Source organism: Emydura macquarii, unplaced genomic scaffold, assembly GCF_026122565.2.
Source record: "Emydura macquarii macquarii isolate MOO-44397 ecotype Brisbane River unplaced genomic scaffold, CSIRO-AGI_Emac_v2 contig_431, whole genome shotgun sequence".
NCBI classification, from domain to species: domain Eukaryota; kingdom Metazoa; phylum Chordata; order Testudines; family Chelidae; genus Emydura; species Emydura macquarii.
In genome coordinates this window covers 8,814,000-8,838,563 of record NW_027130568.1, presented here as the reverse complement: position 1 = coordinate 8,838,563, position 24,564 = coordinate 8,814,000, and the positions used below count along the sequence as shown (strand labels likewise).

Here is a 24,564-nt window from a genome sequence, read left to right as displayed (position 1 = left end):
CGTATAGTTTATAGTGTTCTGTACCATACTAAGCACTTATTTCTATATGTTTTACTGTATTGACTTTCAATTTAAAACCTAATTGTATTATAATTAATAGTTAATAAAGAGACATTTGTTTTCAAAGAATTTTGCTGTTTGAGTGTCAATCCTTTCAGCGGAAGGCTGTGTCTTCTCAAGGGTAAACCAAGGCAGGCAGGCAGCCTAAGGGGCTTCTCAGTGATTGTAAACAAGAACCCCTGGTAAATCTTTGTAAATTCTCTAGGGCAGACCACAGTAATTACTGGCTTATAGAAATAAGGTGTTAATATAGCGTTCCCCAAGCCAGTGTAAGGCCTTTTGGGTCTTGGAGTTTTTAGCGTAACAAAATATGGCATCACAGCACAGGCCTGGTGTTGAAAGAATTGTGCAGTATAAAGTAACATCAGGCATGGAAATTCTCCGGTAACATAGAAGGGAATCCTTACCAATAAATCTAAATAAAAAGATATATTGTGCAAGACATTCACAATGCTTAAAAACAAAAAAACAAAGTCAAGGTGTATCAAACAAAATTAAATACTGTGTCACTTTTCTGGCAAGATGTTGTAAAAATAAACAAGATTTTCACATTAACTGGGGAATAAAAATGAAAATGTCTAATTTGCATTCTTTAAGTAGTTCATTATAACTGAATAAGGCAATACAATCCAGTCAGCAAGGTTCCTATGAATGTCTAAGAATATATTCAAATTTTAAAAAATCCAAAATTAATCTATAGGAATATATATTAGATTTAAAGAAATTACAGCTACTATGAACACTTCAGTTTTCATCTAGGGAAAAATTATGCAATCCCATTTGGGACTAATTCTGCCCAAAGACAATTGTTAAGTGTAAATGGTCTGTATTTACTGCTGCTAAATTGGCATGAATATTTTACTTGTTTAGAGAAGACCCATTTCTGTGGTATCTGAACACACTACTTGTTTTGAATTAGGATCTATTAACACTTTGTAATTTTTCTTTTTAAAGCAGACACATCATACACCTGCAGCCTAGGTCACTTGGTAAATCAGTGCAAGACTTGAAGACAGATACGCCTTGCAGCGCCTTCTAAAATAGGACCAGGGCCAAGCTTAGACACATTTTGTCAAGAACAAATTTCAAAAGTGAAGTCCTGCTCCCATGAGCTTCACACTTGTAACAGTTAGCTTAATAACCCTTCTGGATGAATATAGCTGGTGTGGTAAGCAAGAAAAGGAAAGGCAGTCCCAAATAAGACATGTCTAAGCAGTTTACGGCTTTGCAGATAGTAACCAACACTAAAAATTTCACTCAGAAGAGGACTGGCAGATAGTGAAGATTACAAGTGTAATATTCTCTTGCTAGTCCATCTCCACTAAGAAACAGTTTGGACGAGGTAGAGGTTCCAAGTGACTACAAGGACATAAATGCATACTAGTGAGTTTATTCTTCCTTTACATTTTGACAAAGCTGTAGTTATTTAATAGAATCATAGAAATTTAGGCCTGGAAAGGAGTTTGAGACATCATCTAGTCCAGCCTTCTGCACTGAGACAGAACCAATAAACCTAGATCTTCCTTGACAAGTGTTTGTCTAACCTGTTTTTAAAAACCTCCAAAGACCAGGATTACATAACATCCCATGGAAACCTATTTCAGTGCTCAGCCATCCTTATAGTTAGAAAGATTTTTCTCAATACTGTCCTCTTTACAACAGCTTTCAATGTATTTGAAAGCTGTTATCAGGTCTTCTCTCTCAATCTTTTCCCAAGGCTAAACATGCCCAGGTTTTTTTTTTAAACCTCTCCTCATAGACCAAGTTTTTGAAACTTTTATCATTTTTGTAGCTTTCCTCTGGATTCTCTCCAATTTGTCTATGTCTTCCCTAAAGTGTGGCACCCAGAACTGGACACAGTACTCTAGCTGAGGTTTCAATAGTACCGAATAAAGTGCAACAATTAAATCCCATGTCTTACATACAACACATGTTAATATACCCCAGAATATTAGTCTTTCACAATTGCATTATTGTTGATTCATTCAATTTGTGATCCATTATAACACTCAAGCCAGGTTCATTTTTTAAAAATTGATTCTCAAACCTACAGATGAAAACAACAGAATTACCTTCTTTGCTACTATTGTCATCCATTCCTTATGGTTTTATCATACAAGCCAACCATCCAGAAAAGGGTAAAAGTGTAATCAGTATTCGCATAGAAAGCATTAAAACTGCTGGTGCCGGGGCAGAGTGAAATTGACCAGTTGGTGCCTGGACAGAGAAATTGAGGAGCTGCCAATTTAGAATCCCCTTCTCTCTGAGCCCTCTGTTCTGAGCACCTTTTACCTGTATACCGCTCTGAGGGTTCTAGCACTGACTTGAGTGAATCCTTTGAGGACCAGCAATAGAGAGCAATGTTGAGTAACAGATTCAAAATTTCTCATTTTGGGTGGAGGCATGGATCTCTGACTGCTCTGAAAGCGGGGAGCCTCCCGAGATCATCTTGTTCTTCTTAAACTTGGAGTGATGTCCCTGATGACCAGAGCAGTGAAGGATTGTGCTGGTACCGAGTAATTTCCTGAGCTCTGTTTCTGTTCAGGATCCTAAAGTGCCCTGATGGACTCTTCCATAAAGAAAAGCTTTAACTTGGCCTGTCTCTTTCTGTACACGTGCTTCTTAAAAGATTTTCAGATCACACACTTAGCAACAACATGCTCTTCTCCCAGACAATAAAAACAATTGTTATGAGTATCTTTTAAGGGAACAGCGCCCCCATCCCCAAGAGGGGCATAATTTAAAGCCTGGCTATCTCAGTTCTGTCACATCGAAATTAAAATTCTACTAAATGACAGAACAAACTTCATTTTTCCTCTAAATGAGAGATAACGGTAACACTATTAAATGCAAAAGCTACAATAATTAAAAAGTAACAACTATGCTAATTAAGTAACAAGTAAATATAAAAGGAACACAAATGTTGTCCCAACTGCTCTGACTAAGGAAGGAAGTGAGTGGCAATTAGGGTTACCCCACTGTTATCCTCGGGAGGGGGAGCATTGGAAGCTACTAGAGCAAACATTTCTGCTACTGAGCTGGGGTACCCCATACTAACCTCTGTAGTAATTATAAGACCTAAGTAATGTAGTCATAAGGCCTGTAAAACAGGCTAAGGTCTAAGTGGAAAAAAGTGGGCCCAATTGGTACAAAAGGAATTGGTTAATGAAGTACTGCAAATACATGATATGGTATGTGCTTTGGGGTATTCCAATTTCACTATACATGGGCACTCGTAACTTGGAAAGGAGACAGGATTCTGTGTGCCAATAACCAGCACTATCCAAATTGGAACTCATGCTTTTTGGTCCACCAGCAGTGTGAACACACTTACTGAAATTGTTCCTCCTCCTGGACATATCCAAAGCTTGTTAATTGAAATGTTCCCTCCAATAGAACATTTGAAATTAGATATACATGATTTGGTGGCAAGAAGTAAGGAGTGTCTAATACCAATAGCCAATCTCATTCAACAACAGATGGATGAGATAGTGTACAGAGCACATTACAGACACCTTAGTGGGCAATCCCAGAAGACATTACCCTACACCCAAGAGTCAGAACACTCAGTGTATTATTGATGGTAATACAGGTATTAACAGTGATTGTTTTGATGGGCATATGTTGCTACATGCGACGCCAAACAAGAAGAGCCATCCTCCAAAATCATGTGGAAAGAAGTATGGAACTCGCTATCAACACTGGCATAGCAACCCTACCATATCAAATGCAATAAGGTTCATAATCATATATTATCACCTATATCATATATTTTATATTTAAACTATATATTTACTAGAAGTATATTTTATAATACAAAGTATCAGTGCTATAACAACAGCGTGAACTACTGAACTCCACTAAATAAAAATGGTCTCGGACCTAACATTCCCAGGCCCACCATAAGGAACCAAAAACAATTGGGAATAAAATCTGTCCATCAGTCGTATGAAGGAATGTGCAGACTAAGGGACAGATGGGGCATGAGTGTATGGATAGCAGCAAAAGAGGTGACCACATAACAGTGTTTAGCCCACTGGGTTACCTTTAAGTCCATGCATTATGCTTTTCCAGGATGATGGGTAAACATCCTCCCCATAAAAAGATAAAAAGCGGGGGAATGTAGTAAGTATAAGACCTAAGTAATGTAGTCATAAGGCCTGTAAAACAGGCTAAGGCCTAAGTAGAAAAAACCGAGTGAACAGGAGTATTAATGGAAAAAACCAAGTTAACTGAAATTGGGCACAGTAAAGTGCTGATACTGCAAAGCATATATATTGCCAAAATATTACTAAAATGCAAATTATGCAGCAGGTGCAGAAGGCACCAAGATATCAAAGAGCACTAACTCCCTAAAATGACACTTTGATGAACAGAAATGAATAAAAGGTGATAAATGGAGTTGTTTTGCCCAAATCAGCCAATTAACAGAAAAAGGTGGTATTAGACTACGTCAAGAGGGTGGCAACTACCTACGTCAAAGGGGGCAGAATGAAATTGTATGAAACAACATATAAAAGAGGGTGTCAGAGGGAACAACGTAGTCCGGTCTAGGGGATAACGGAAAGTCCCGCCGTTGGGCCGTGGCCATTGTAACACCACCTATACGAAACTGACCCAGAGATACTCTGTAGGTCACTTCTCATTGTGCCGCACGCAATAAACCTGGCCTGGGTGCCGTCGTTGCTCAGCTAATCCGTGGTCGTGTCGATTAATTCGATCGTGAGAACCATCTTGGTTTCCTAATCAAAGCTGGGACAGCATCTGCACAGGGACACACGCATGCAGCCTACACCGATAAACACCAGTGGCCAACACACCGTACCATAACCTCCTTCTGTTGGTGGAGCACATCTTCACCAGGAGCACTTGCACCAACTTAAGAAGGGTGTTGGGGGCAGTCTCCACATCGGGACCCAGGCTCCAAGCGCATGTGGCAGCCAGGCTCAGAGCCAGGAGCCCAGGCAGCAGCAGGTTTCTAGCTGGATCCTCCCCACCCCGCTGGAGTGGCAGCTCAAGCTGTGGGCCCAGCACAGGGTTCACAGAAGACAGCCTATCAGCCTTTCTTGTCAATTTCACAGCTCCAGCAAGGAGCTGTGAAATTGACAAGGACAACCAACAGCTGATGTAAGTAACAGTGTCTACATGGACACTGCATCATCCTAACTACATCAACATAAACCCTATGTCTTTCATGGAAGTGGAGTTATTATTTCGGTATAATAGGGCACTTACATTGGCAGGAACAAGGCTACAGTGCAGAAACTGACATAATTAGGTCAAGGTAAGCTGCCTTACATCTACCTAACTCTGTAGTGTAGACCAGGCCACAGGAAACAGAAAATAGTAGTCTAACTCATTTTATTACCTTCTGAACTATTCCAATAGCTGTTGTCTTAACTAGTACATTATTCAAAATTTTGCATTTGCTCACTGAACTCTGTGAGAAAGGTATACCCAGAATTATCATCAATTTGATAGCTCTCCATCAACAATGATTTAGTGGACTCATTAAGCAGAAAAGTGATTATCTCATGAATGGGAGTTAAAAGATTAAATACTGGACTGAATCTTCTAATGGTAGAGGGATCCCCAAATAGACTTGTTCACTTCGAATCAGAAGAAGAGTCCAATGTTTTGTTGTTGAGCAGGAAGGCATCCAGGATCTATAACGGATTCTTTAATGATTGCTGGTCAGACCATTTGATGTATGCTTTCCCTCCTTTTCCTTTAATTCCTAAAGTGTTAAGGAATATAAGGCAAGAAAAAGCTCTGTGTGACAGGACCTGGCTGTTGGAGACCCTGCTGCTCTGCTACATCATACCCCAGGAAACTAGCCTCACAGGAAAATAGAAGCAAGTATTAGACCTCCAGTGTTATCTAGAGAGCCATCCCGGGAACAGTCATTTTGGGAACCAGTGAGATCTAGTCCTCCAACAGTTAGAAGGGCTGGGGACCAGCAATAGCCAATCAAGGCTCAACAGGCTAAAATAAAAGAAGTTACCTGCTGTTAGTAAGTCAGTTCCTGGCAGGAGCCAGTGGAGTGAGAAGAGACACTCCCTAGGCTACAGCAAAAGGAACCAGGCCAGGCCAGGGCCCATTGCTGTCCACAAGTAGTGGCAGGAGTTCAGAAGGAACCCTGCTGATTCAATTCTAGAGAGAGAATTTAGACCAGAAGAGTAAGGAACTATTTTGTTTATAATTGGCCCTAAGGGTCAAGGCATTGTTTCTATTTTGAGTTTGTTATATCCTGAAAGGGGTTTGGACTGTGTGACCAGGACAGAGGGCTGAGCCACAGAAGACCTGTAGAGGCCAGCTGACAGCGGCTGCTGGGAGCCAAGCAGAACAGCAACGCCACACCAGGACATCAAGGGGGCACTCAAGAAATGAGTGCAACCTTCTATGCTCAGGTTACACTGGTATCTCCCCACTTGGTCTTGACAGTATTGGTTTTGGAACTCTTGATATTGTCTGATCACCAATTTAGCATGCTCCCAAATCAAAACAACATGATATTGCAGAACCACAGCTTAGTTCTTCATGCCAAATGTAGCATCATTACATCACACGGCTTGGATGGCTTCCAGATGTCTTCATTAGATAAAGAATGTTCTTCAGAAGTACAGAATATTTTACTTCAGAATAAGAAATTGCCTATAACAATTATATATTCTGCAAAATGGAAGCACTTCTTATTATGGGCAGTACTGAAGAGTCACATGCCCTCTCAGTGGTATAATCCAATAATCTTGGATTATTTATTATAATTAATAATAATTAGGTCTAGCTATTGTTTCAATTAAGATACATTTGGCAGACAATATCAGTAGTCCATTCACCTATAAAAAAGTACAGTATCTCTCATTAATTGATGAGCAGACTCCTGAGGAACCTGGTTTGAGGTTTTCCTCCAGTAAGAAATTATTTCATACCTAGTGTTAGGAATCAGGGCCTGCAGTAAAGCCAAGCTCTAGGTAGCCTAATGCTAGCAGCTGGCATATAATAGGCTGCCTGATTGGTTGGATGAGTCAGCAGACGGACTCTCAAAACCAGCAGCAGCTGCTCAAAGCATTTGCCCATGTCTGCTATAGTTTCTGTGTGTGTTTCTTCCCAGCCTTGCCCTGATCCAAGAGATTTTTAAAGCTGCTCTAGTCCACATAAGGAAACCAGCACCCGAGACAGCATGTAGCCACACAGCTGAAAAGCAAGCAGACAGGGGGAGAAAAACAGCAAAGATTGTATCTGCTTTGATCAGAAAAACAAAAGTGGTGATAGTATCATGATGTTTAGGCTTGAATAGTAATATGGTTAGTTTTAAGTTTACGTCTTCTGATAAGTAATAATTAATAATAGTTTAGAGTAATTTTCAGTTAGAAATCCAAAATGGTGGCCAATGTGGTCATCGGTCAGAGATGGAAAAGAAACAAAATGAAGGTGTTAAGAAACTGACCAATAGCAGAAAGATAGGATAGGATGAAATAAAGGTCACTCCTAATACCTGTATGGAGGGGTCAGTACGTGAGGAGGACCACATAAGGAAGATCCAAGTTTGAAGTAAACAAGGAAAACTAATTAGTATATCAGATAGCTGATTGGTTGAAAATGATATCATCTTGGAGGAGGATTAGGAGGAGGTCCGAGTTTCAGGTAAACAAGGTGAAACTGATTAGCTAGTGGGCAGTTGATCGGTCAAAAATGATGCCACCCCTGGGTGGCAAAAAGCTGTTGATTGACATTAAGAAAGCAAACAATAAGAAAGGGTCAGAAAAGGTCAGAAAAATCATTTATAAAGCAGAGAGCTGAAAGGCTTGGGTGTGGGTGATCGTGACCAGAGCAGGAGAATGCAGGATCAGAAGAACAGCAGCAGCTGTAGCAGGAACAGAACTTCACAGATCAGAAGGACCTTGAAATGATACAGAGGGATTAAATCCAGAGAAGAAATTAAGTATGATTTTTCCTTAAAAATAAGGAACGTATGCATATGACTGTAAATAAAGCTGGATGTCTGTGCTTGAATGATCTCTAACCCCACCCATTCTATGATTGCCTGATCACTCATAAAATGTTAGTTTATACTTGTATTAAGTATGTTATGAGAATGTCTTTGTATGTATAAGGGAATTGTAATATATTGTAATAAGCTTGGTATTGTATTCAGAATTTATACATATGTATGTAGGATTTCTTTGTTTTATGTTGCAACATTGTATGTTTATCGTGCCATGCCATAATTAAATATTCATAACATTGTAATATGTGCTAAGGAAATATCGTATTGTGTTCTGAACACTGTATTACAATTTTAGAATTTTATATTGTATGTATCAGCAAGTTAAAGAAGTATGGGTTGGATGAACGGACTATAAAATGGATAGAGAACTGGCTAGAGCATAGGGCTCAACGAGTAGTGATCAATGGCTCCACGTCTAGCTGGCAGCAGGTCACAAGTGGAGTGCCCCAGGGGTCAGTCCTGGGACCGGTTTTGTTCAACACCTTCATTAATGATCTAGAGGATGGGGCAGATTGCACCCTCAGCAAGTTTGCAGATGACACTAAGCTAGGGGGAGTGGTAGATATCCTGGAAGGTAGGGATAGGATACAGAAGGACCTAAACAAACTGGAGGATTGGGCCAAAAGAAATCTGATGAGGTTGAACAAGGACAAGTGCAGAGTCCTGCACTTAGGAAGGAAGAATCCCATACACAGCTACAGACTGGGGACCGAAGAGCTAGGCAGCAGTTCTGCAGAACAGGACCTGGGGGTAACAGTGGATAAGAAGCTGGATATGAGTCAACAGTGTGCCCTGGTTGCCAAGAAGACTAATAGCATATTGCATTAATAGGAGCATTGCCAGCAGATCACGGGAAGTGATTATTCCCCTCTATTCGGCATTGGTGAGGCCGCATTTGGAGGAGTGTGTCCAGTTTTGGGCCCCCCACTACAAAAAGGATGTGGACAAGTTGGAGAAAGTCCAGCGGAGGGCAACAAAAATGATTAGGGGGCTGGAGCACAAGACTTATGAGGAGAGGCTGAGGGAACTAGGCTTGTTTAGTCTGCAGAAGAGAAGAGTGAGGGGGGATTTGATAGCAGCCTTTAACTACCTGAAAGGGGGTTCCAGGGAGGATGGAGCGAGGCTGTTCTCAGTGGTGGCAGATGACAGAACAAGGAGCAACGGTCTCAAGTTGCAGTGGGGGAGTTCTAGGTTGGACATTAAGAAAAAAATTTTCACTAGGAGAGTGGTGAAGCACTGGAATGAGTTACCTAGGGAGGTGGTGGAATCTCCATCTTTGGAGGTTTTTAAGCTGCGGCTTGACAAAGCCCTGGCTGGGATTATTTAGCTGAGGTTAGTCCTGCTTTGAGCAGGGGGTTGGACTAGATGACCTCCTGAGGTCCCTTCCAACTCTATGATTCTATGTAACGGTATGTCGTATATGTTTATAGTGCTTTGCATTGTCTCAAGCATCTTATTTCATATGTTTCATTGTATTGATTTTTTATTTTAAAATCCAATTGTATTAGAATTAGCATTTAATAAAGAAAAATTGTTTTCAAAGAACTTACTGTCTGTGTGTCAATCCTTTGAGCAGAGGGCTGTATTCATGTCCTCTCAATGGTAAACTGAGGCAGGTAGGTCTAGTGAATTTTTCAATGATTTAAATGAAAACCCCTGGTAAACCTTTGTAAATCCCCTACAGCAGACCACTTTAATTACCCGCTTAAAGAAGTAAGGCCGCAAAGCGGTATTGTTAGCCAAGCCAGCATAGGGCCTTGTGGGTGCCTTTAGGGTAACAGCTTGTCTTGCACCCCACCTTGCCTCACTGCAGGTAACACAATTCAGATCCTCAGCTCTTATTCCTGATTCTGGCTCTGATTGTTGGCTCTGGCACCTGGCCTCTGACACCAGCTCTGACTCCACGCCCTGATTTCCAGCTACCAACTTGTCCCAATCACTAGGCATGACCCTGCTCCAACCACTAGACTCAACTGCCAACATCCCAGTCCCTGACAGTTTGAGCAGCCCCAACACAAATAAGAGAATTATAGGTGATATGGCAAGCACAGATTCTACAAAGGCCAATATCTCTGTCAGATTGCAGGCCCCCTACAGATCTTGTAGGCCCAGGTTACTGCCCTCAAGGCCCACTCCCTGTGAGACCAAGCTCCTCTAGCCTGACACATTTCATGGTGATCACAACAAAATTTGTGGGTTCCTATATCAGCATCAGCTCCTATTCCCGCTATGCCCCACTAACCAAGCCTGAGTGGAATTGTCAGCCTGCTTAATGGGGAGGTCCTGGCTTGGGAGTCTCTGCTCCTGGAAAAATCAAGCCTGCTTCTGGGACAATTTGAAGTCTTCATTCCAGTTATGATCTTTGACGATTTAGGCTGAGAGACCTCAGCCAAAGTCGCATTCAGATGCTGCCACAGGGACACCAGCCAGTTGCTAAATATGCAGTGGAGTTCTAACACTTGATAACAGACACCCAGAACCATCATTTCCGGTTCAACTTAAACAGCAATATTAAAGGTGAACTGGCACAGATGGAATCCGTGTCCAGCCTGGATGTCTGAGTCAACTTATGCATCAAGACTGACAACTGCCTGATCAAACATTACCAAGAAAAAAAGGTGGTCCTTCCAGTTCCAGCCAGGCCTGCCAGCTTCAGCACCCCCATTATCAGTTCCTTCTCCATTGTACAAGCCCATGAAAGTTGTTCATGTCTGGCCCACCTCTCAGATGTGGAGAAGAACGAATGCTGGGCATCATGCCTATGCCTGCTCTGTAGGGAACCAGGACTCTGCACTGAACTGCCCCTGCCAATGCTCATTCTATGCCCAAGTTGGGAAACGCCAAGCTCCAGCCCTAACAGGGGTATGGGGCTGGGTTGACACGCTTCCCTTCTCCCACTGGCACACGCCAAAACTTGCCCATCAGCACCCTGGTGATGCCCAATCAGCACCCAACACATCTCCAACTCCCTCCCTGGCTCTAGCACCCTGTGATGTCTAGCATCAATCTGGAGGCTCTAGGGGACTTGGGTGCCTCAGCCAGCTTATTGGATCTAGAGTTCGCACTAGCACACAATTAGGTATGTAAAATACTAAACGGTTAACCGATAAGTTTTAGTCTTACCATTAAGACTAATATTTATCAGTTAACTGGTGGTGCAGACTCTCGGTCTCCATAGGGATGGCATCGGAACGTGGCGGAGGTGGCCATGCTGCTGCTGCCCAGGGAGGCCAAGGCCCTGGTGCAGGCACTGCAGAGTGCCCTGCTGCAGAATATCATGAACCATGGGTCTGAGATAGGGGTCCCGCGCAGAGCTGGGCTGGGGAGGCTACTCAGGAGCTATGGGGAGGGGATAGGGTATGGGGGGAACAACAAAATTGTATTGGTTCAACGGTTAACTGATATAATTTTAATAGTTTAAACGGTTACCTTTTCTAACTGATATTTACAGCCCAACACATAACCCAGCACAAAAACTCCCCCAAGTTAGTGGATTCCATTGACAGGTCATTCCTTTCATCAGGACTGGTCACCCGCCACATGGCGCCCTTAAAAGTCACAGAGAAGTTCTCCAGTCTGGGTTGATGAATACGGTGCACAAATTAGTTGTCCTTGGCATCCCCTGGCTTGCTGCCCAAGAGTTGTGTAATCGCTGGCAGTCAGACACGGTACACTTTGACTCCCCGTCTTGCCAACAATCCTGTTTTTCCGACAGCCAGCCCAGGATCAGCAACCCTTTTCAGACTACTCGGTCCTCGAAATAATTCAGAGGCATGAAGACAGTATCCATGAAGACAGTATCCAAAGGTGACCCCGGAAACCTCCACGACCTCCCAAATGGTACCAGGGATTTCTGTTAAATATCCACACTATGCTGACATTTCAACAAAAAGCCAACATTTTACCGCCTTATTGCAACTATGACTGACTTACTGACCTCCAGCAGGGAGCAAAGGCTCCCTTCAGGTGCATTTACTGTCTCTCCAAACCCGAACAACAGGCACTCTAGAACTATCTGGAGAAAGGATTAATTTGCCCCTCCAAGGAGCCTGCTGATCTTCATGGCAAAGATGGTTCCCTCTGGCCTTGTGTGGACTATCAAGCTACAATCCAAAATCAGTACCAGTACTCTTATTACTGAGCTGTTTGAAAAACTCTGCTCTGCCAAGGTTTTCACAAAGTTGGACCTTCCAACCTGGTAAGGATCCAAGGAGGAGACAAATGGAAGACCACCTTCCATACTCTTCCACCTTCCATACCAGGTATGGCCACTTCGGATTATGTAATGCCCCAGCCACTTTCCAGCATCTCACAAATGACATCTTTAGGAATATGCAAGAGCAGTTTGTCGTCATTTAACTGGACATCCTCATTTTTTCCAAAAGTCAGGATCTCCACAATCATTACGCGTGCACTGTCTTGGAGAGACTCTGCCAAAACTAACTCTACATGAAGTTCGAGAAATGGAAGTTCAGTAAGGATGCAATGAAATTCTTGGGATATATTGACTTGCCCAAGTGATTCACCATGGACCCATGTAAAGTAGTAGCAATATCTAACTGGGCCATGCCCATGGTTGTATGCGGGGTACAGCGAGTCCTAAGATTTACCAATTTCTACAGGCAACTTAGTAGAGGATTCTCTGGCCTGCTTGCAATCATAACAGTGCTCCCTGTAAAAGGAAGTCCAGTTTGCCTGGTCCACAGAGGCTCAATCAGCCTTTGGTCCACTACCTCAGCACCCATCTTGATTCACCCAGATCCCACTAAACCATTTACAAACAAAGTCGATGGTTCGAATTTTACCACAGATGCAGTATTATTTCAACATCTGACCAACTCCACTCATTCTTTTTATTCTCGAAAGCTGACCCCAGCAGAAAAAAATACGATATCTGGAATAACGAGCAACCGGCTATGAAGGCAGTTTTTAAGGAGTGGTGCTACCTCCTATAAGCAATCCGATTCCTGATCCAAATCCTGAGGAACCACAACTACCTGGAATACCTAATGGATTGCTATATACCTTAATCAATGCCAGTCCACTGGTCCCTCTTCTTCGCTCAGTTGAACTTTCTTGAAATCTATTGCCTAGGGACAAGATACGGGAAACAGATGAATATCTTAAACCTGCAAAGAGCCCTCTGCCACCATGCTCAAAATGTTCAATGTTGTCAACAGGACTATCGACAAGTCTTATGCCCTCCATTTGCTCCCTGCTCCCCAACAACCCATTTACAACCTAGATCCACCAGATCCTAAACAATATATCAGAACCAACTCCAGGTTCCAATGCCAGAATGACCTCCTATCACAAGGTTTGTATTTATGTTCCAGAGGGACAGCCTAGGCTTTAGGTATTGAAACTATGCAACACTTTGCTGCTTGAGGGCCATTTTGGTCAATTCAAGACTTGGAAACTGGTCTCCAAGAGCTTCTGGTGGCCAGGTCTATGAGTTTACATAAAAAAATTATATAAAGGTCCTATGATCTCTGCACCCATACCAATATCACACAATCAAAACCCGTAAGTCTCCTCCAGCCTCTGCCCAGGCCTCCTTAGCCTTGGTCTACTATATCAATGGGCCTCACTGTAGAGCTACCACATTCTCATGGACACTCAGTAATCCTGGTTATCAACCTCTTAAAAAAGATGGCACACTTCTCCACATACTGTACTGTTTCTACTGCATGGGAGACAACTTAGCTCTTCCAGGAAAACCTCTTCTGCTTCCATGCATTACGACAGGCATTGTACTGGACTGAGGTCCCCAGCTCATCTCTCAATACTGGTAGGAATTTCTCAGCTTCCTTGGCATCAAATCCCTCACTTATTCCACCTATCACCCATACACTAATGAGCAAACAGAAAGGGTCAATCAAATCCTGGAGCAGTATCTTCGCTGCTTTTAGAGTTACCACCAGGATCACTGGCTTCCTCTGCTGTGCTATGCGAAATTTGCATATAATAATGCAATCCACACCTTGACCCAACATAGCCCATTCTTTGCAAGCTCTTCACTTCCACCCAGATTTGCCTGTGAGTTTGCCATTACCAGCTACCACAGGTTTAGCCTCCTGCCTACACCAGGTGCATGAGGAACTCAAGGAACACTCGCACTCTGACAAAGAAGCTATAAACACCATGCAGACCACGATCGTCAGGCTGCCCCCAATCTGGCCATAAGGGACAAGGTGTGGCTTTCTCCCTAGTACCTTAAATAGAGCCACCAAACTGCCAAACTAGAGCATCAATTCCCTGGGTACATTCAAGGTTTTAACAGGAGAACCACTCTTACTCAAATCCTTGAGGATCCATTCAGTCTTTCACATCCCACTTTTAAAGCTTGCACTGAGAACCCATATCCAAACAACTCCAACCTGTCACCCATAACTGTCCGCCGACGGAAGGAGTAGTTGGGTCCATGGAATCCTTGACACGTGACAAGTTAGGGGAAGGCTCCAATACTTGGTAGACTAGGAAGGCTACAGACCGAACAAGCGGTCTTGGGAACTGGTAGAGAACAGCCATGCCCCAGACCTATTGTAAGAGTTCCATCAGACATACCCTGGTAAACTAGGCCCCAAGAAGGTGCCCTTGACGGGGGATACCATCAGGACGCGCAGCAGAGCCAGGCTTGGGACAACCTAACAAGTGCAGCTGGCCTATATAGTAGGCTGCCTGATGAATGAGTCAAGTCAGGAAACAAGCTCTTAAGCTCAACAGCAGCAGTACTCTGGCAGCTGCTAAACGCATTCATCCATGGCTGCAATACCTCCCTGTACCTGCTTGTTCCCAGCCTTTTTTCACTCCAGGTAACCTGGTTCTGACCCTCAGCTCCAATTCCTGACTTCTGGCTCTGGCTCTGACCCTTGGTTCTGATTTCCAGCTACTGGCTCCTGCTACAACCAGCAGGCCCAACTACCCACATCTCGGTCACTCGCACTTTGTATAGTAAAAGATTGTTACTATCTGAATAAAACTAAATCTTTCCAAAAGCCTTCAAGACTTTTTTTTGTATTTATTGCTTATGGTAATAAATGCTAGGAAATGGCTATTTCATCTCAAAGATTTTCAAAATGGATATCTGATTGCATTAAGACTGCATATAGCATTAATAAAATAAATTCCACTTCGAACACCCAGTCTTATTCTACCAGAGCACAAGTGACATCACTGGCATATCTAAGCCAAGTGCCAAAACTTTTGCAGGGCAGTTCCTGAGACTTCAGCTCATATGTTTACAAAACAATACTAATTAGTGAATGCTTCTAAATCAAATGTTCATTTTGGAATAACTCCTGGCTCCCAACTCTATTTAAAGTAATTACCAACATTGGATCCGTATGCGCAGTACTCAGAAGAAGAAAGTGTGATTACTTACTTTATAGTAACTACCGTTCTTTAAGGCACCTGAACATGTGGATCCTATGACCCTCCCTCCTTCCTACATCTTGGTGTCTCATGAACTTTGAATTCTGGATGGTGAAGGAACTGAGTGGCGATTAAGGTCGCTCTGCTCTCGAAGCCCTCGGGAGAGGGAGTGCAAGGGGGTGAGGAGTACGGGCCTGACCCCTAGAGGACACTACTAGCGAAAACATGGCAGCGGGGTAGCTTGGAACATCAGTGGGATCTACATCTCAAAGAACCATATATACTATAAGGGAAAGTAATTTCTCTTTTCAATAACTACTGTATAATTCAGGTGCAATCCTGTGAGTTGAGGGCCTTCAACATTTCACAGGATCAGAATCAGATCTTCAATTTCTTTTGAAACACTAAGAAATTGCTGCCTGAACTAGAAAAAAATATCACCAGTTTTCTCTGGTTTGTACTGGGATGACCCCCAACCATCAACTTTAGAATTTAGAACTGTAGAATTTAAGCTTTTATTTTTAAAAAGAAAAAAGTCTCTAGTCTAAGATAACCTTTCAAAAGTAAATTCAATGTAAACTGATTTCAAAAAGTCCTTTCCCAGTCTGCCAACAGTTTCAATAGCTCTTCTGCTGATAATAGCATTTACTTAGCAACAAAGTAAAACAGGACTCTGGTCAGTTTCTCATCTGTTATCCACAGATCTGTAGGCAGCAATGAATCATGCCCCTGCTGTTTAGGGAAAGCGATGAATAGCAGAAGTTGGGGAGAGAAGGGGCCTATTTATAGAGGAGGAAGACTCAGAAAAAGAAAAAAAAAGGCTGGAGGTAGAGTAAAGCAGTAGATATGGCATCTTATCCCCCCTACATGTGTACCAAGCAGGAGCCTCAAGGACTTGATAACGTATGAACATGCACTCCCCACTCCATATGAACAGGGTTGGCAGAATTCATTTTTTAGAATGTTGACAGATATGTTTATCTTTTTTTTTTGATATTTTTGCAATTTCAATTTTCAGTTTCCAGCAAGGCTGCAGGGGACTGCTTGTATGGCAGCAGGGCTAGTGATAGTGGAGTGCACGGAGCTCAGAGTGGGGCCTGGGATACGTAATCACTGAAAGCACTATGTGGGGGGAAGACTGTGCTTGCTGGGCAGAACAGAGACCCTGGATAGGGAGACTACCCTGCTGCTGAATAGTGATGAGGACGGCCCCTCCACTCCCAGCCACTAAATGTGTCAGGAGGGCTGCAATAGCTGGACTGCAGAGAGCTCCCTGCGCAGCCAGAAGGTCGATGATAATGGTGTTGCAGGGAGTTCCCTGTCTGGCCAAGGGCCCAGGATAGCAGATCTCTGTAGGTGCAGAGGAAGATGCGCTCACTGACTGCTATTGATGGATTTTTCTTTTGATTCTGTGTCAGGTGAAATTAACGTTTACCGACAACTAGTGATTTAAATCAAATCCCACCAAGCCTATACACGAGTAATCTCCAAGTTACAGGAAATGATGTAAACAGTCTCCCATTCCAGCAAAATGAACAGGGGATGAAGCTTCAAATTTACCCCATAACCAGCCAGGAGGTTTATGGAAGCCCCATACAAGGTCCAGGGACAGCAAACCGGCATAACTCCCAACAGCCTCCCAAGATTTTGTCCAGGACATCATAGCTGAGACCTCTTTCCTTCTATTTTGTATGTAACAGTGACTTGTAAATGTGATACTTACTCATTTTCAATTTAAACAGGCACAGAATTTACTCCTGAACAAAGTTGTTTCTTTTAAATAAAAGCTCTATAAAGTGACAGAAGCCTTAATTTAAGGAATTATTTAATTCAAAATGCCTGTAATTCAATATCAGTGAAAGTTATTACACTTTCTTCTAATTTCCATCTCCTCCAACCCAAGATCCCTGTAAAACTGAGATTTTACTACTGTTAACATCCTTAAATGCATAATGGTACGCTCTGTTCATGGTTAGTTAAAACAAAACTTAGTCAAAGAGTACATCAGGAGCAAACAAAATATGCTGCACTCTGCCATATGAACTAAGACAAAGAGTCAAGGGTATGTAACTCATTGTTAGTCCTCAGCTTCTCCTTCTTTACTCTCTCCTAGGTGGCAGAGTGGAAGAAAGCAGGTAGAGCCCTGCGCGGGACAATTTTTTTAATCCTGCTCCCATCCCACAATACCCACTCCCACATTGTTTCTTGCATTTTTATTCCACTCCCACATGCAAAAACCTTAGATCCTGCAAGAAACGGATTCTTCCATGCTACTAAAAAAAAAAAGTCAGTCAAAATAAATATATAACGGAATTCAGCCACAATTTTTACCACTAAAAGAATTAAATCTTGCTTAAACCATGTAAAAACATCCTTTAACTCTTATTATAATAGACATCAAATCTCATTTTATCCCACATTTAAATTTAAGTATTAAAACCTTTATTTAAAAAAAAAAAAAAAAAAAAAAATTGCCTTACATTGCTGAAATTCTATTTAAGATGAACTGACAAGAAATTGTGTTTTTGCAAATTACTGCAGTCTGGTTTTCTTTGCCCACCCAATCCCACCTGCAACAAAGTAAATTTTACCTGCTTCTGCTGTTATGGCAGCAGGTCCTGTGAGACACATGGGATCCCTGTCCCGCTGCAGCACTCCATCCTTTCCCAGGTGCTTCTTTTGGCTTAGAGCCAGTCAATCTCCTATCCTGCTCTTCCTGGAGATGCCAGAGCCTAGCAGGGAAGCAGGTCAGGGAATGCCCCAACTTATACGTAGCACTGATGAGAACTAACACGAGAATGTGTACCCAAGGGAAATTGTATCCCAAGCCTGTAGAATACACACAGTTCCAATTTTAGGAAAACTAAGGCTATCTGCTGTTCATGACGTTTGTTGATTACAAATCAATGAAGGCTGCACTGCAAAAGCATAGTTGTGCTGTGTTAATAATACACGTTGTTTAGTTTCTTCTGTACAAATCAGCCTCAACATCAACATATGGATTAGTTACTTGTAGAACTGGGACAAGAATGGCAATTCTGTTCTGCTGAGCGTTTTCAGATTTAAAAAAATATTCCAGTTTGGAAATAAAACAAAGAATTTCAAAAATCTCTATGAAACAAATAAAAAAGCCCTTTGTTTTGAAAAATCAGATTGCATTTTGATATTTTCTAAACAAAATTCTACCTGGTGGCCTGAAGGAGACATTGGATGCCTAGGCTAAGCTAGGAGCCTCAAAAGCTTGGAAACTGGCACCCCCATGTGCCCCTTCAGCCTCAGGCTGACAACAATCCGGGAGGCTGTTAAGCCCGAAGTGCCAGCTCCAACCAGGCTTCCAGGCTCTTGGTTCTGACCACCTGGTAGGCCACTAAGGAACCAAAGAGCTGGGACTCCCATAGCTGCCTGATTCCCTGGAACCACGGATTCTAGGGGTATGCCTACACTGCAATTAAAAACTCACAGCTGGCCCAGGCCAGCTGACTCAAGCTAAGGATCTATTTAATTACCATGGATGTTTGGGCTCAGGCTGGAGCCCGGGTTCTAGGACACCGCAAGATGGGAGGTCCCAAAAGTCCCAAATGTCTACACCACAATTAAACAGCCCCATAGCCCGTGCCCTACAAGCCCAAGTCAGCTGGCCTGAGCCAGCCGCAGGTGTCAGTGTAAACATACTCTAGAAGCCCCGAAGGTCCCTGGGATATCTGCACAGTAGGTTGCCCTAGAGCTGAAGACTCTGGAATCCCAGGCTTCTTAGGAGCCATGCAGGTGAGCTGGCTGCAAACCTGCTTGAGTTCTCTCAGAGCTTCACTGAAATCAAACCTGGTTTCAACTAATCAACAAATTCCAGTGAAATAATATCATAATTTTTCTAACAAGCTCTAGTTAATTGCCTTTTATGCCAAATATCCCATACTCCATTCACAGTTGTACAGTGGATGCCACTTATTAGCAGCCTCTTGGTTCCAAGCAAAAAAGTTGCTATTACTCTAAAGTTGCCAACAAACAAAAGGTCCATGCCTGAAACAGCCAAGGGGGGCAGCTCCACATCAAGGGACCTGCCAACCACACCGAAAGTAACTGGAAAATCCTCCGTAGTCCTGGTGCTGAAGTCTGGGGAGGCTGTGGGCCAGGCAGCAGCAGAAAAGGTAATGCTGAGGGTCTGTGCTGCTGCACAGTGCCTCTCCCTGCACTGTCCAAGCTGCACCTTACTCTGGCACCACGGGTTGGGGGGCTTGGTGCAGCCCCGTGCTTCCCATAAACCTGCCTGCAGCCAGGGCTTTCCACAGGAAGCAGGGCTGGGTTGTCAAAAAGCTGCCAAGCAGCATGACAGTTGCTAATATCAGAATTCAATTAACATTCAAATCAATGAGATGGGATTGGTTCTTGATAAAATGTTGCTAATAACCGAAAATTGGCTTTGTCAGCATGGCTACCACCACCATCCATTGTATATGGCTTAATTTATACTTTAAAAATGCTACACTTCAGTTACAACTTTTTCTTGAGAAATATATATGTATATACTTGTATTTTTTAAAAATCATACATTAGCCTATAGTTAACTGTTCTCAGCACATCCCATTATACCAAAGTAATAGATGGGTCTGAGATCAAAATATGAATTAAATATTATTGGATATACTTCGATCATCTCAAAGCTAAAAGGTCAGAATCTTCATATAGTTTGAACATCTTTGTTTTGGTCAGCTTTAATCACAAGCTTGATATTATGATGTTTTTATCCATTTATGTCATTGTTATTCAAAAACCCTGTCCCTTGGTGTATGTGCCTTGTCGTGGTGGGACAACTTGCATGCATTAACAATTTCCAAAATCTGTGTCGGCAGGGACGTCTTTGCTCCTGGTAGTCAGCCATGCCGACTGGTCTGTGGGGGAGGGGCCAGACAAAAACAGACACCATGATCCTCCACATTGGTTGTTAGGCACAGGGCTAACAACCCTGTCCTGTAAAAAACAAAATAAGTTACAGAAACAGAGGCAAAGAAATCAACCAGTACTGTGTATGATGGCCTTCAAGAGTCAATGAGCTACGACTGCCAGTGCTGAAAGCTGAAAAGCCGCCACTGGCATGAAGACTGAAGTGCTCAACACCAAGACAAAAACCAAACTTGGTTTTCAGAATGTACAGACAACGTACAAAACACGGAAGCTATCTCAGGTCACAGCAGAGATGAGATGCTACAGATTACACATTCCAGGAGTCAGTGAGAAAATGAAGCTGCCCAAAAGCAACATGGCAAAGAATTATGGAAGCTGAGCTGAAAAACCTGGGGCACAGCTGGGAAACCATTGAAAGACTTGCCAGAAACAGACAGGAATGACAGAGCCAGAGGCGTAATGGGGAACTAACTAACTAATTATTCAAAAAAATGTGAGTATACATTTTAAGTGTATACAGTACAGTACATGCAAAGAAGCTCATATCAGTCCCTATAAAAGCTATTACTGAACATCCACAATAAGCACTGAGATAATTGCTACGTTTTGAAAAACCCCAAAAGCGATTGTTACAAAACTGACAGCTGATCTGTATTAAATTAAAGTTGTTTGGGTATCATTTTTATTCTTACATTACTTAGTTTAAAAATAGCAGAATTTATTTTAAAAAGGTCTTAAAAATGTTTTCAGGCTAAGACGTGTGGCCACTTGCATGGTTTGATTTTCATACACTGAGCAAAACATCCTTCTTCCAGTATATATCTCCTGTTTCACAGCACGAAATCACTGTTTTACCCTGGAAGCATAAGTCCCAATCCTGCAAGAGGTACCTGCATAGATCTCCTTGCAGAATCAGAATCTGGAACCCAAATCAACAAACATGCATTTAATTTATCCATGTAAGTAGTTTCATTTAGCTCAACGTGGCTACTCACGCAAAGTTACATGTGCAAGCATTTGCAGGACCAGACCTTTAGTTCTGATAAATTATCCCAAGTACTCTAGTGCAAACATAAAGGGCCTGCTAGGTGTATGACATTTCTTATAGCATTTCCTTGCCACAAAAAACCTAAACCACCACCAGTTCTCATAACATTAGTTAAGTAATCAGTCATCTACTATAAAAGAAATTTTATACTAAACATTAAATGTCATAACATGCATCTATGAACTCTGTGAAAAGAACACGACACGCTCACCCTCTATTACCAAATATTGTAATTTATTTTACTTTGTTTAAATCTGCATAATGAACTATACAAAAATGTAATCTTTCAACTAAGATAAAAGTTTAATTTAGGAAGGAGGAAATAGATTCAAGTATTGTAGAAGGCCCTGATCTAGGATAGTCCTTACACATGCGGTTTAAGTATTTGCAGGATCAAGGCCTAAGATACCACTGCAGAATTTTCTCATTTTCCCTTTATTTTAAATCAATATTAAATAATATTTTTAAAAATTGAGTCAGATTTTTAATAGGGCTGTCAATCAATTAAAAAATTAATTGCAACTAATCACACTTCGAAACAATAATAGTATATCATCTATTTAAATATTTTGGATGTTTTCTACATTTTCAGAAATATTGATTTCAATTACAACACTACACAAAATGTACAGTATTCACTATTTTTTATTACAAATATTTTCACTGTTAAAAAGAAACAAAAGTAGTAGTATTTCAATTCACCTCATACAATCTCTTTATCATGAATGTTGAACTTACAAATGTAGAATTATGTAAAAAAAATAACTGCAGTCAAAAATAACACAATGTTAAACTTTAGAGCCTACATATCCACAAGAAGTAGGACTGAGTGGACTTGTAGGCTTTAAAGTTTTACAGTTTAAAGTTTACTTGTATGAGGTGAATTGAAAATACTCTTTTTGTTTCTTTTTTACAGTGCAAATATTTGTAATAAAAAATAATGTAAAGTGAGCACTGTATACTTTGTACTATGTTGTAATTGAAATCAATATATTTGAAAACATGGAAAAACATCCAAAAATATTTATAATAAATTTAAATTGGTATTCTATTATTGTTTAACAATGTGATTAAAACTGCAATTAATCACAATTAATTTTTTAATCTTAACGCAAAACAAATTAACCATTTGACTTAACTGCAATTGACAATCCTAATTTTCAAATATCTAACAAAAAAACCCTTCATTGTAGGCTTAAGAACTTTTAATGCAGTTTTTAAAACTAATTCAGAATTAGGGACTAACAGTTAAACCCATGTTCCGAGAGAAGAAAAAAAAATTCAGTTTCCGAAGGATGGGGACAAAAGTGTTGTTGAATGTCTGTACATCGAAGGATGGATCTCCTATTCAATGGGAGGGACTCCTCTATGCTGTGAGTTACAGGTGCTTGAAATTTAATCAATCACTGCAAGTGAGTTGAAAGTAACTACAGGCAGACTTTAAAAAACACACCTGAGCCCCTCTGCTAGTTTCCGGTGTTATGCTCATGCTTTCCTAATGTCTCTCTCTCGCCTCTGTGAGAAAGACCCATATTAAAAAAGAAAAATTGAGCACACGAGAAAACAGGCCAATTGACCATACAAAGCGCTCTCAAATGCACAAAACCTCGAAAAAAGGACTGGGCTAGTTTTTCACGGATTACTAATCGCAAAGGGCTAGAAGTGTAACAACGGCACGTAACGCGCTTTCAGGCACAAGCGGGTGGTGGGTGTCCTTCTGCGCGCACCCTGGGGGATTCCTCTTTCAAAACTCTCCCAGAAGTTCTTCCCTGGCGAGCGGAGCCGGCGATTCCAAGCCCGGCGGCGGCGGCGGCGGCAGACAGGCGTCTTTCAAGCCTGTGTTTGTTTCGTTTGCTGGGGGCGGGGGCGCAGCGAAGAAGAGGCGGCCCCACATCTCCAAACTGCCCCCGCTCCGGCTCCTGCTCCGGTGCGCTCGCCACCCCGCCGGGTGCTACAAGGCCCGGGCACCGTCGAACCACGCACCCGCCGGGGGGGGGCGCGTCTCTCTCGTTTATTCGAGCAGGCAGAGGCCCCCTCCCCCCGGGACAAGCCGTTCGGAAGCTGCCCCCCCGTTGGACAAATAAGATCGGGCCCCTAGGAACAAACGACGACAACGACGCCGCCGCCCCCTTCCCAGCCCGCGCGCTCCCAGCTGGATCCGGCCGCGCCTCCGCTGCTAGGCGAGAAGGCAGCAGGAGCCGCAGCGCTGCCGCCGCCGGCCCCCGGGACTGGAAGAACGGCCGCCGCTCAGTATCATTCCGCAGGGCCGGGCCTGGCTCCCTCCCCCCACTAGACCCGGCCTCCCTCCCCCCATATCCGGGGACTATATGCAGGGCCCGGCGGAGGCTTTTCGCCAGTCCCCGGTGCCCGGACTCGACACCCAAGGAGCGTACGGAGCCTGCCCGGCCGCGCTAGTTACCTGACTCGGCGTCGGCCTTGTTGTCCTCCCTGCTGGGCTTGGAAGGCCGCCCCCTCGGCATGGCTGCCCCCTCCCCCCCGCGCGCGCGTGCGCGCGCGTACACACCCCCTCCTTCCTCCCTCCCCCCACCGCACTGCAACGGCGCTGGCGGAGGAAGAGGCGGTTGGAAGGCTGGGGCGGGAGAGGAAAGAATGTACCGGCCCTATACACAGAAATTGAGGAACTGCAGGAAGATGCGCGAGACAAGAAAACGCGCACGCGCGTGAACGGAGTGGGATGGGGGGGGGGAAGAGAGGGAAATGCGCGAGGCAAAGGCGCTGGCGCTTTACCCTAGCGAACGCAAAAGGAAAAACGCGAGGGGGAAAAAATGAGTCTCGTGAAAGGCGACGGCGCATGCGCCCTACCCAGGGGTTTTGGGGGGGGGGGTCAATTCATGCGCTTGCACTGCACTGCGCTCGCTAGCGGCGGGAGAGGGGGGCGGTGACGGACTGTCTTGCCTCTGTGACATCCGGGGACTGGAATTCCGAGAGCGGAGCGGAGTTCTAATCGCAAAGCAGCAGCTGCTGCTGCTTCTGGGGTGGAGCGGGGGAGAGAAGGGAAGGAGAACGTGCGCCTAATGAGCGATAACACCCAGCAGCTACCCTTACAGCTGGAGCCAGGGGCCGGGATGCCCACGTTACCCTTCCTTCACTCCTCTCTGCGGCAAGCTCTGGAACTCATGGGGTTTTGCCACTTTTGGTTAAACTGTCCCTG

The 24,564-nt window shown here is 43.2% G+C and overlaps 1 protein-coding gene across 4 annotated transcripts in view; it reads right to left on the bottom strand.

The window, feature by feature from the left end:
* Nucleotides 1-24,112, bottom strand: part of ZNF236 (zinc finger protein 236) — a 200,647-nt gene extending 176,535 nt beyond the window's left edge. For all 4 annotated transcript variants that reach the window (XR_010917905.1, XM_067537519.1, XM_067537520.1 and 1 more), the window contains exon 1: nucleotides 23,812-24,112. Coding sequence is in view for 3 of the 4 variants with exons in the window: in XM_067537519.1 (XP_067393620.1) it covers nucleotides 23,812-23,872 (61 nt within the window). In the remaining variant the exon portion in view is untranslated. The remainder of the gene's footprint in view (nucleotides 1-23,811) is intronic.
* Between the last annotated feature and the right edge of the window lie 452 nt (nucleotides 24,113-24,564).